The 14,148-nt window shown below is 30.3% G+C and overlaps 1 protein-coding gene across 6 annotated transcripts in view; it reads left to right on the top strand.

Moving 5' to 3' along the window:
• Positions 1 to 12,998, top strand: part of LOC112687249 (apoptosis-stimulating of p53 protein 2) — a 126,168-nt gene extending 113,170 nt beyond the window's left edge. For all 6 annotated transcript variants that reach the window (XM_025559854.1, XM_025559852.1, XM_025559853.1 and 3 more), the window contains 5 exons: positions 2,791 to 2,951; positions 3,491 to 3,624; positions 11,536 to 11,702; positions 11,933 to 12,132; positions 12,791 to 12,998. In XM_025559854.1, the coding sequence (XP_025415639.1) occupies positions 2,791 to 2,951; positions 3,491 to 3,624; positions 11,536 to 11,702; positions 11,933 to 12,132; positions 12,791 to 12,835 (707 nt within the window). In that variant the 3' untranslated portion in view covers positions 12,836 to 12,998. The remainder of the gene's footprint in view (positions 1 to 2,790; positions 2,952 to 3,490; positions 3,625 to 11,535; positions 11,703 to 11,932; positions 12,133 to 12,790) is intronic.
• Positions 12,999 to 14,148: the final 1,150 nt, after the last annotated feature.

Here is a 14,148-nt window from a genome sequence, read left to right as displayed (position 1 = left end):
ATTATCGCCAAATCACGTGAGATTTAAACAAATGCGTTTTAAAATATGAGACCAGAATTAAATAATCAGGAATTATGATACGCAAGTGTAATATAAATAAGTGTATATTTATCAAAATTTGAATAAAATATTACATAATTCTTTTTTATAGTAATGTAATGACATAAAATAAAGATATCTTCGATGTTTTACAATTTCCGTTTTACAATTTTTCTAAGTATCACTGGGCATAAGACGATTTGGAAATATACAGCTCGATAACCACGTGGTGTATTGTGTAATAAGTATAATGTTTATAAGATATTCTATGGGTCGTTTTAGGTAATGGATTTTGATGTTGAACTTTGTAATGTAGCACACCACTGTCAGCATTCTAGTATGCCAGTATATAACCTAACCTATATATCGCAGGTTCAAATTCGAATATGGTTTGGATTTATTTCACCGCTCATCTCTCTTTTTCCTTCTTTCTCTCTTTATAGCCTTACGCTTAACGTACTTTCGGCGATTTCCTATACATCGATAAAAGCCACTACTATTTCTTCACAAGTTAGTTTCGATAACGGATAGCTTACTATTTTTTATTCTAAAATGTCTTACGGCATTTTCAGTAAAAACTATTGTAGTTATTTGAAGTTTGTTCAAGTTCGGATACCATTTGTTGTCTGTAAGTATATATATCTAAACAAGCCGTTTTTATGTCTATATATATATATATATATATATATATATATATATATATATATATTCATATATTGTGTTAAGTTAATAATATGTCAAAAAGTTATGTTTTATACAACTTAAAGCAATTATAATTAAATCACTCCTACAAAAAATAGAATAAATTACTTTTGGAGATATATGAACGAAAGTATAATAATGAGGGTTTTTGTGTACAAACAAAATGTTACCTCTTCGTATACATGGTATTCATATTCAACGATTATATTTATTTATGATAATAGGTAACCTCAGTATTTGATATTATAATGCTCAACCGTTTTAATATTAAAAGGTTCCGTGTTGTATAAAATTTGTCTCGTTTTTAAATAGCCGTACGTTAATTTGTAAAAACAGACATTTTATGGGCAATAATGATGAATACCAAGAAAATTAAAGAAACAAAAAGTTAAATGGTTTTTTTTTTTTTTAAATGCAAGTTTAATTCAATATTTATTTTTTTATAAATACTTTTGATGGTCGATTGTTTTAGTATTCTTCTGCAATACATTATTTTGGTCTAAAAATAACCCTAGAACGGATTAGCAGATTGAATTTTGAAATCAGATTTTCATCAAATTAAATAAACACATATTTTCCCCTTGATGTTACAGCATTAGTTTTATGTTAATTGAAAAAAATAACCATAAGATAAATATTAAACACTTTCAAAAACTAATGGATAACTTTTTTCTAATAAATAATAGCATTAAATAAGACTATACGGGCTATGCTATTTTTAGGTGTCGAGTTCTCATTTATCTTGCAGTGGTTAGAAATATTCCGACTTTTATACATGATTGATTTCGTGAAGGAATTTGTAAAAATGATTTATTAACAACTTTGATTTGACGTAAATCAGATAGCTTCGTTTGTTCACATTTTATCTAGTAATGTATTACATTATATTATTTAATTAAAATCGCGGTAACGCAGACCTCTGAACACGTTTTAATCCTTATTACCTAGAATTTTAACTCAGTAAATAGATGTGTGTGTATGAATGTGGCCCATATCATCGCCACCACACGTACCTATATACATAACACTGCGGTAACACGGGAAACAAAAACAGCATATTATTATGATACGAGAGAGCGCATGTTTAACATTTCACATATAGTTTTGCCTTTGACTGAGGTTCATTAATTTAAACTTTAACTTTTAACGCTTCCTTGTTTCCGTTCCGATCGTGTAATGTTGGTACATTGTAACGTGTAAAAGTTGCGACATCCGAAGTATTTCCATGGTGAATTATTATGTACTGTACACACATGAGACTGTAGCAATAATCTTCAATTTGACGCTTTTCAATTATATTTAGTAACGTTGTGTAAATCATCATAAGCGTATCGTTCGAAAATCAAATCAAATATAGTTAACTAATTTTCTTTAAGATTTTTATTGAATTAAAAGAAGGAAAAAGTTATTAAAAAACAATCGAATCTCATAAACTGGCTGAATTAGAGGGCTGGTTTAATATTATTGAAGAAATGTATTGGGAGATTGATGATATTTTAACAAATAAGATGATTCTTCAAAAAATTAATATTTATTATAGTGACCTACAGTCAAAAATTATTTGAATACTTTATAGCATGCAATAAACATAAGAAATAAATAATATTACCATTTTGGTATCGAACACATTTAAAATTAAAATAGAATTTCGGTTAGTATATTTCATTTAAATTAACAGTGTATACAGTAATTTGCATAAATATCAGTTTTAATTTTGGTTTATTTAAATTTAAATTTTACATTTATTATTAACAAAACTTATAGCCAGGGTTTTTTAAACTTTATCGACTTCTATTATACAGCGTTTTAAATGATTTTAAACTGTTTTTAAACGACTATATACTTAAATTACAATTAGTACCAAAACCCGTCTAAGTAAAACGAATTTGCATCTCATTTTTTAATACAAAATCGTGAAATACCATGTACCTTGAACTAATTATAATATCGTAACAGCTCATTTTGCTACCTCAAAAATCTCAACAATAACAATTTACTATAATTATATCCATAAAGGCATGTTTTATTAGCATGATTTTATGCTTACAGTGGAATGCAGGAACAGGCTAGTAGTGCGCAAAAAGGGCAATCTCAAGGAGTCGGGTGGAAATATCGGTCACAAACGTCGGGTATCATTTGACCCACTTGCATTGCTGTTGGACGCCTCGCTGGAAGGAGAACTTGAGCTGGTTATGCGGACCGCCGAACAAGTAAGTGTGTTCGACTTCGCTTTAAAGTTTTACAATAACATCGCCGCAATATGAATATAACTCGATGAGAGGGTCTTGTTCACCGCATTTTATTTCCGGGCAAATAGGTCTGGAATGTAAACGTGAATGTTTTCTGAAGGTTCCTAAACAAAATCGAGTTATTTTGGAGTTTGCGAATACTTTTCGGGGGTTCCTTCGTTCGTCGGCTTAGTATGCAAAAAAGTACGTATACATAATCGTATTTACACACAGGGTGAGTTTGGTATCATCTTGTCCTGCTATGTATAAATAAGATGGATATGCTATCTTGTGTTAACTGTTTTGAAGGGAAAGAAATGCGAGGGATTGTTATTTATAGACTACATATTATGAAGAAATGGTAATTTTTATATTAAAACTGCGTAAAAATATATGCCATATCTTCGTGATACTTATATATATTCTGTATAATTCGAACGCTCCCGTATTATAATATATTATTTTACATGTGTAATACTTATTTTTATTGCCTGAAACATTTGTTCGTTGTTGCATTTTAGGTTGGAGACCCGAGTGCGGCCAACGACGAAGGGATAACTGCACTACACAATGCCATATGCGCCGGCCATATAGACATTGTTAAGTTTTTAGTTAAGTTTGGCTGTGATGTAAACGCTCAGGACTCTGATGGATGGTATGTATTGACTCGTATTATAGTAATGGTATACGCACGTCAACTTAAATTTGAAATACTTTTCACGTTTAACTTTTTTTTTAATTTAATTTGCTTCTGTGAAAATAAAAATACTTATTTAAATTAGTAGTGTTCATGAATATTCATTTATGTATTATGTATATTTGTTGGGAATATCAATTTAGTTTTATAAATATAAACAATTATATTTTACAGCAGCGATAACGACAACTGTCCAGTGTAAATGACTTTTATAGGTTTCATTCTAGTTATTAATTTATAATCGTATTATATGTATATAATATTCTATACATTTGTATTATTTTTTAATTTAATAATTAATTTAATTGAAAACGAAAAGACGCGTTTCCGTGAGTAATAGTTTTGCATAAAATATAAATGTTCACCCATGCATATTATTTAGTATAACTATACGTATATAAATATAATACGTATATAAATCTTGATTAAAATGTTCTACCATGAGTATTAGTATTTTTACATAAATAATCATTTTAATTTCCGTAATATGGAGTAAATTTGATAATTTTTCTCAGTGTTTTTATTTATACTTCATTTAACTTTTGTTAAAATAACTATATAGTTTTATAGTTTATCTAGTTCAATTATATGATTTTACATTCTTAAAAAAAAAAAATATTGATAATTTCTCATATATTTTAATTATTTAATATAACCATTGATGCTAACTGCCAAATAGAGTACCTTCAATAGCCTTTATATTTTTGAATTATACCATTTGCTATCAATATGACCACATTCATCTTTTCCGGAATTGTAGTTTTTGAGAAATATTAATTTACATGAGGGGGTAACTTTGATAAAGGTTTATTATAATTATAAATCAACCTAAATGAATAATTTCTTACTAACTTTGATTTCCTTAAATTTAAATTTAAATAAACTTCTCTTAATATTATGATCATTATAATTGTATAGTCATGATTTAATAATAATAAGAGATAATTTCATTAAGTCACTCCATAAATCCTACTATACGATATGAAATTATAACTGGAACATTTTACATAAAATAAATCTGTACAAAAAGGTTTTCATTTTGGTTCACTTTCTATCTACGATTGCCACATTTCTCTAGATTTAAATATAATATATAAAGCCAAAAGAACATCAGCAGTAGACTACAAATCAAGGATGTTACTGATTTTGAGGGTTCTTGGACATGCTCAGGAATATTTTGTTTCTTTTGTAAAATGCATCTTGATTTTCCCTGGATAATATTACAAGTTAATCTTATCGTAGTTGTAAATATTCTGAGCAGCAACATCTTCAAACATTTTTTGTAAACTCTCAAAATATTCAACGGTTATAATTCGTCAATGTTCTGTAAGGAATATTATACAATTTGCTGGTCGCTAAAATATAAATTTAGTCTTTACCTATATTTTTTAAGGCTTTTTCCAGCTCAGTAACTTTATAGTTCTTATAAAGCCGAGTCCCAGGAGTCTTTTTTAGAGTCATTAAGAAAAAAATTATATAATACATAACAATATATTTTAAAGTCTGTGACATTATCATGTTTTTAATGTAATTAAATATAAATAAATTACTGTACTTGAAATTTACTTAGCACAGATCTTAATTTTACCAAAGGTTTAGTTAATTTTTGATAAAAATGTTTAATAACAACTGATTAAAAATATTAGAACGGTTTATCGAAACCGTATTTTAGGATGTAACTCTTTTATTTCATTTATTTTTATATACAAAAAAATAACAATTCATAAACTTTATATATGGTTTGTATCAATATTTTGATAAAATAATATTAACTGTCAATGTTAACCCGAATTATCATTGTTACGCCATTATTATTGTTACCCCATTTTAGGGTAGTTTGCGATCACTTGGGCGATAAATTTTTTTTTTTTTTTTATTAAGGGGAAAAAAAAGGAAAGCCTCGATAACGGGACCATTGGCTTTTTTACTAGGGTGCTTAAACTAAGTTGTACAATTTAATAATTTTTATGAATAATATGTTTTGGATGGCTTCTATGTCCGTGCCGAGTGCGTCGTGAAGGTGCTCAGGTATGTTGTGTTTTATTCGGGCCTCTTGAGTGTCTCTGCATTCTGTGATGATGTGTTTGATTGAAGTTGGGTGTCCACATGTATGACATATTTTGGGAGGTTCTTTTTTTCATGAGATGTACGTGCGTGTAGTATGTATGCCCTATTCTAAGGCAATTTAATATAACTTCATCTCTTCTTTTGAGGAAAACTGAGTTATTCCATTTTTCTGTAGTTCTTTTTATTTCGTTTAATTTAGTGTCCATTTTTACCCATTCGTTTTGCCATTTGTTTTTAAATCGGTTGTATATAATTGTTTTAATATCTTTGTCTGAGTTTATATTCCAGAGAGTTTGTTGATTTAGATTGTTCGCTTTTTCCTTGGCTAGTTTGTCCACCCTTTCGTTGCCAGTTATTCCGCAGTGTCCAGGTATCCATGAAAAAATTATGTTGTTGCTAAATGTATGTGTCAAGTTGATAATTTTATTGACAATGATATTATCGTTATTAATATTACTAATGCTAGTTAGAGTGCTCATAGAGTCTGTAAAAATTACATACTTTTTATTTTGCAAGTTAGTACTTATTATATAGGATAGGGCTTTATATATAACGAGTGCTTCAGCTGAGTATATGCTACAATAATCGGACAGCCTCTCTGAGAGTTCGGTCTGTTGGATGACTGCCGCAACACCCACGTCATTGTCTGTTTTTGAGGTGTCTGTGTATAATTTGTTTGATACTTCATAGAATAAATTTTTGTATGCATGAGTTGATGTTTCTTTTTTGTTTTAGTGCGCTATTGACATGTCAAATAAGTATTTTGTCGTTGTCCAAGGTGGTTTTATGGGTACTTCTCTAGTCATTATATTATTTATTTCTAATTTAAGTTCTCGTTCTATCTCATTAATCCTTTTGTATATGGGTCGTATTAATTTTTGGTTGTTATTAAAAGTATTTTCAAATCTGTTGTTGAAAATTATGGAGTACGTTGGTTTATTCGGGTCAGTTGCTGTTCTTATTGCGTATTGAAGTATAAGCTGATTTCTTCGACTACTAAGAGGTTGTTCTCCCGTAATATTGAGTATACTATTAATGGGGCTACTTCTAAAGGCACCTGATGCCATTCTTAGGCCAGCATTATGGATAACATCAAGTTTTGCCAGTATTTAGTTTTTCGCTGTCATGTATAGGGTTGATCCGTAATCCAAAATTGATCTGATGAGAGATTTGTATATATTTATAAGGGTCTTAACGTCTGCTCCCCATTTCGTACTTGAGAGTACTTTGTTAATATTCAATCTTTTTTTTGCTATGTCATTTAATTTTTTTATGTGTGCTGTCCGTGTACGTTTTTTGTCGAAGATAAGGCCTAATATTTTTAAGTGTTTTGTATAAGGAATTATTTTGTTGTCCATTTTAATGGTAAGTTTTTTATTAATTCTTTTGTGTGTAAAAATTATTGATTGAGATTTCTCAGGTGAGAATTTGAATCCTGTGCTTTTACTCCATTCGAATAACGAGTTTGTGTATTTCTGAAGTTCATTTTCTATAGTGTCAATACATTTATGTCGGACGAAGATATTGCTGTCGTCCGCATATAATGTAATTTTTCCGGGGGATGGTATACGTTTAACTAAATCATTTACTGCTATTAGAAATAATTTTACACTTAAAGAGGAGCCTTGGGCAATCCCGTTGTTGAGATTATATAACCACGAGTTTTGTCCGTTGACAGCAACTTCAAATGTACGATCAGTTAAAAAATTTTGTATAAAGTATAGAATGTTACCTTCTCCATGTCATATTGTATGCCTTTTGTATATCGAAACTTATCAGTCCCATGTATTGATTACATGCAATTTTTTCGCATATTTCTGTCTCAATGTTTATGAGGCAGTCGTAGGTAGATCTGTTTTTCCGAAATCCAAATTGTTCTTCTGCGAGTAGTTTATTTTTCTCTAGGAACCAATTAAGTCGGACGCTGATTATTTTTTCAAATATTTTGCTCATTGTACATAAAAGTGATATTGGCCTGTATCCTTGTACTAAGAATTTGATTTGGTTAGGTTTATGTATTGGAATAATGGTTGCATGTTTCCATTTTTTTGGGAACTTGTGTTGTGTCCACATTATATTGAATATTTCGAGTAATGTAGTTTTTCCTATTTCGGGTAGATTTTGTATAAATATAAATGGAATGTCATCCGGTCCACAGCAGTTGCTCTTTTGCTCACTAATAATTTTATCAAGTTCTTTTCTTGTTATCATTAAATTTAGATATGGCGTGTCATATGTTCAGCTGTGATTGGTTCTCTGAGATTTATATTTTGTTTTTCAACTTCCGATTTGTAAATTAAAAAATTGGGGTCAAAGTTTTTATCGTCGCTTACTTCCTGGAAGTATTTACCGAGTGCGTTTGCTATTTTTTTAGGTTCTGTAATAATGGTTTTATTATTATTGGTTCTAAGTGATTTGATAACAGTTGAATTTTGAACATCTTTAATAGATTTAATTTTGTTCCATACTATATTAGGATTATATTAGGATATTGATGACGTAAATTGGTTCCATGAGTTTGTTTTGCAATTTTTTATTATGTATTTAGCTTTAGCTCTTTGTTTTTTAAATTCGATTAGGTCGATTATATTTCTACTTTTTCGGAATTTATTTAAGGCTTTATTTTTGGTTTGGATTATGTTTTTACATTCTTCCGACCACCAAGGTACGGGTTTTTTGATTCCACTGTACTTTTTTTTTTTTAATTATATTCATACCAGTGTCATGAATTATTTTTGTAAAGTTCTCAGCTATTTCGTCTATGTTATTATTATCCAGAGGAGAGCATTTTATAAGTTCAGCTTGAATTGTATTGGAAAATAATTCCCAATTAGGTTTTTTTAAATTCCATTTATTTTTGGTTTCACATACTAATAAAGTGGAATCTCTGTTATAGATTTTTATGATAATAGGCCAATGATCACTGTTATATAATTCTTATTCTACCCCCCATTCGAGATTGGTTGATATATTTACTGATGAAAAGGATAGATCTATGGCGGATAAGGATCCATTCGTAGCATTGAAATGCGTAGGACTTTCGTCGTTTAGCAGTGTGATATAATTATAGTCTAGCATTTTTTCTATTTTTTTTCCTCTCATATCGATATGATTGCTTCCCCATAGAGATTTATGGCTATTAAAATCGCCGGTTAGTATGTAGGGTTGTGGTAGTTGATTGATTATATTTTCTAGATTTTCAATTTCAAAATCGTGTTGGTTTGGAAGATATATGTTACAGATAGTTATTTTTTCTTTTGTGAAAACGGTTATTGCTGTTACTTCAAAATTGGAAGTGATTTTAATTTCTTTAGAGGGGAAGGATGAGTTTGCGTAGATTGATGCGCCTCCACTGGCTCTACTTCTAATGGAGCGATTTTTTGAGGTTAGGCTTTAAGTTCGGGTGTGTGATTTTGGATGAAATTTGTTTCTTGTAGGCAGATAACAAGTGGTGAGTATTTAAGAATTAATCTTTTAAGGTCGTCAATTTTTTTATGGAATCCTTTGATATTCCATTGTAGTATATTATGATTCGTATTTATATTATTTGATATTATATTATGCATGTTAAGTATTGTATTATATGTGGGTATGGGATACAGGTTATTTATGTATGTGTTTCGGTATATATTTTGTATGTGAGACATTGTTTTGCGTTGTGAAGTGATTAATTACCTAATTAATTGGTTAGGTAATTATTGGGTGACGAAGGTAATCCGTATCGAGGACGGTTGTTTCGCTATTATCTAAATCCATTGATTCTAATAATTTGGTTGATAAGCGAGTCAATCTATTTTTCAGGCTATGAGATTTAATTGCTGGTCTGACCATCTCTATCGTGTTTAGCACAGTTTTGTTATCAGTTCCATATTGTTTGCATATATCGATAGGGTCTGCGTTTCCTTGTGTACTTATTACTATGTTCTTGAGTGTGGCGAATATGAATTAATTTATTTTGTATTTCAATTGTCTTATGTTTTGATATTAGTTCGGTAACTAGTTCTTTGGAATTTAAGATGATGCAGAATCTTTTTTATATATTCGATTTGCGATACTTCATCTACTGCGTCGAAGACAATTGCTTGTTCCTTTTTAGGGAACAGGCCATTGCCCAATTTCTCAGCGAATGTTGTTGTAGGGTTGTTGTTGAAGGTGGTAGGTATAGGTTGAGGCTATTGTTTCTGTTGGCTGGATAATGTTATATTATTGTTGATCGTATTGGTTGAGGTCTTAGATTTGTGTGCTGCATTTTCGTTTGGTTGTGGACTTTTTGAGGAGGTGCTTAGTTGTTTGGTAGGAATAAGTCTATTAGGTGAGGAGGGGGGTTTGGGTGACTTAGGGGATCCTCGGTTAGGAGGATGTGCACTGTGTTGAGTAAAACTCATTTTGTACGGTGGTATGAAATCAATTAGCGTTATAATTAAATTCTTACCTTTAATGCGTACATGTTAGATTTATTTGTGGTGAAACCGTATGACAACGTTGTGATGTAGATAACGCACTGAACCTTAACTTACACGACTGTCACTATCGGAGTGTGCCACGGGACTGATAAAAATTTATTTTTCCTATCTTCGAACATAAATAATTTTATATTTTTTGTCTCATTCATATCGTAAGTATGTATAGTGTATTAATTGTAATTATATTATTGAATTACGAGCTAAACCTAATTATAAATATAGGACGAAGCGTGCATTTGTTGGATTAAATTTTATAACACATCTATATATCCATGTCTACGGGTTTATTTTAAATCTTTTCTAAAACACAATAAGCTATCCATATATACTTATAACGAAGTTATTAAAAGTCATTAAAAAAATATAACGTTATTTCCTATGGACTCAACAAAATCGATACACGTATCTTAATTTTGATAGAAGTTGAACTGCGTATCATGAAATTAATTTTACGATAATTAAATTCATATTGAAGTAACATATCAGGAAATAAATTTCTAACTATAATAGAATTATTGCACTGGTATTCAAAACTATCTTGTACTACACTACATAAAAGCTTGTGTGTACAAACACAAAATTTAGGGGTAGAAGCTATCGTATTATAGTAAACACGAATTAAGATATATTAAGATATACTACTTTATTGCACATTATTTAACCCCCAATCATTTCGATGGGGATTAACCGCCTTCCCAAAAATTAAGTACATAATTGCCTAGTGCACTAGGTACACATGTGTAACTCTGTACGTACACCGTACACATATGATTTTCAGGATTATATTACTAGGTTTTCCAATATTCTCTACATTTTTAATTTGCATAATTTTAATTCTTTCGAAGCTCCGACTAGATAATGGGTTGTAATTTTTAATAAGGAATTTAATTTTAAATACACCATTCCATATTACGGAACAGAAAAACGAAGTTACTGATTTTTCATCGTAGTTCCTAAACAACATTTCTAATTTTTATTTTTATTTTGGTTGTACTATTTTTAACTATTTCAATAATAATAATAATAATTAAAAAAAAACCCGAAATTGATACATTGAAGGATTTCGTATTTTTTTTCCATAATCATACATGTTCTTAAATTATGTACCATATGTGCTACCAGCACAGACACTATGTACTGAATTTTTAAGGTCTGCAGCCATGTTTATAATTTCATAAAAATACTAAGTAAGCATAATGTAGAATTTCAATTTTATATTTTATCTTTTTTTTAAACAAATAATAACCACGGTGATTTAATTTTTGAAAAATTTACTTTACACCATGCGCGTCTTGCCCTCGTTGTCATTGGCTTATGTTTTTCCTTTCGATGCTTGCAGGACACCGTTGCACTGTGCCGCTAGCTGCAACAACTTGGCCATGGTCCGATTTCTGGTAGAGCATGGGGCATGCATATTTGCCACAACGTTGTCTGACCAGGAGACAGCGGCGGAGAAGTGTGAGGAGGACGAAGAAGGTTTCGACGGGTGTTCCGAATTTCTTTACAGTGAGTTGTACCATGTCGTTATTTATGTATATTCAACAACCTACGACTAGTGGGTACTTCCACTCAGTACTATGTTTTGGGAATTATCTTGGAAATTAATGGTCGATTAAAATATGTATACAATAATTTTACGAAACAAACCGTAACATTATTTAAAAACTCACGGAACGTTGTTGAAAATGTCAACGAAAATTTAAAACAATTAACCATAAATGTTTTTGATTCCTCAGGCATCCAAGAGAAATTGGGCATAATGAACAATGGCGTGGTATATGCGGTTTTCGGATATGAAGCTCACAACCAGGACGAGTTGACTTTCGACAATGGTGACCGGATTGTCGTGTTACGGAAAGGTGACGACACCGAACGGGAATGGTGGTGGTCGAGGATCGACGACCGCGAAGGATACGTGCCGCGTAATCTTCTCGGGGTGAGTCGATTGTCGTGATATATATATATATATATATATATATATATATTTAGTACATTGAAAACGAAAAAAAATGTTCACCGAATCAGTTATCCAAAAACAGTATTTGTTTTTATCGCCGTCCGCCCATACGATATTTATCGAAACCAATGCCAAAAAAATAACCATTGCCGTTATTGTTATACGTTCGTGGAAATGCTCTCCGAGGTTTGACTATTTTTTTTTTAGGGTTTTAAAAGTATGACGCGTGCTCTTATGCGTTTTCGTTTTTTCGCTCCAGAAACTTCTGCGTAGCTATTGGAAAATTGTGGCGTGTTAACGCAAATTATCGATCGAAAAACATTTATTCTGATAGCGAAAAGAACATTTATGTTAAAATACAATTCAGCGGGTCTCAATCAGTTTATTATTATTAACAATTAAGTCATACTTTTGTGCATATTTATGTACATAAATGATAAATATATATAGTACGTATATAGTGTATAAGTATATAGTATAAGTGTTCAGTATTAGGAATTGCATTCTCGTGCTTGTGTATGCATAATGTATGTATGGGATTTAATTTAAAATTTTTTATGTACAGCCGACTGGCTGACATTTTATATATTGAAGCGATATGGTAATGTACAGATATTTGTTGTTTTTCGTTTTGCAGCTTTACCCAAGAGTGAATGGCAACAAAAAATCGTTGGTGGAATGACAATCCGCTTTAGCGTCAACGATATCACTGGGACCCATCAAGAAGTTGATCGATTCTTGGATCCTGCCAACATCATATCATACAACGATATCATTCTTATTATGTTAGACTTTCTCATATCTATTTTAGATTATTATTATAAATATATATTTTTTTCATTTCATTCTGACTTATTGTTTTTTTTTTTTTTTTTTTTTATTATTATTATTTTAATTACGTGAAAAACACTTAATTTATTTATTTATTATTTTGTTGTAATTTAAGACCAAAGTTTATTTATGCGTTTTGACCATGACAAATTTTATGTAAGCATTTTCACGACGTAAAGATATTATCGCATAGTAATTTTATAATAATTAAGTTGAAAAAAAAATGAAGAAGTTAAAATTAAAATAATATTTGTTCTTACAATTATCGAAAAGTTCATGCGTGACATACATAATATTCACTATGTGCATAAATATTGTATTCGAATGTTTTTTTTCAAGTGTTTTCATATTTGTACGACTATATTGAACATCATATTGTATTATAAGTATTTTGACTAAAGAATTTTTTTTCTGAAAATTGTGATGTATAAAACATATTTCTTTTCTTTGTTGTTTACCCAATATTATTGTTATTGAAATACATTTTTATTATTATACGATTGAATGTACGCGTTATGTTGATCATGTGTCCGCAGTATCCACTATTATTTTATTACATTAATAATTTATTAATCCCTTTTTTAACGTTATTGTGTAGCGATGTCGGGCAGGGAAATAATATTCGACGTTCGTATTATTTTGTAAATTTACATCATTCGATACGATTTGGTATCGGTGGCAATACATATCAAATGATTTTTATTTGTTGTATTACCGATCTGCTGTGGTTGTCCGATCAAAAACGTCCAATTAGTGTACTCGTCTCCGATGCTATTCGAAAAAAAAAGTCTTACCGCTTCCAAGCCTACGTCGGTATTTATATTCCGTACACGTATAATGAAAACATCGCAACGCAAATAGGCATTGCATTTATACTATCGTATCAATTGTAACCCGATTGAGATGCATGAAATTAGGACATATTTTGATAAACTTTTGTACTGCAGTTATAGGTCTTAAAATGACATGCGAACAATCAACGGAACAAATATTCGTAAAAACTGCAGTCTGGATTCCGCCGTCTTTCAAACTCGCAACGTTAACGGAAAAATAATCAACCAGCCAGGTCTTCCTTAATTTGAACGCTAAAAACGTAAAAGTGGGAATATCGATTTCAGTCGACGCCGTCATCCATAAATTAAACTTTTTTTTTTTTACCATAAC

Source organism: Sipha flava, unplaced genomic scaffold (assembly GCF_003268045.1).
Source record: "Sipha flava isolate LNK unplaced genomic scaffold, YSA_version1 338_pilon_pilon, whole genome shotgun sequence".
Taxonomy (NCBI): Eukaryota; Metazoa; Arthropoda; class Insecta; order Hemiptera; family Aphididae; genus Sipha; species Sipha flava.
The sequence above is the reverse complement of the archived record's forward strand: the minus strand, read 5'-3'. Positions and strand labels throughout refer to the sequence as shown.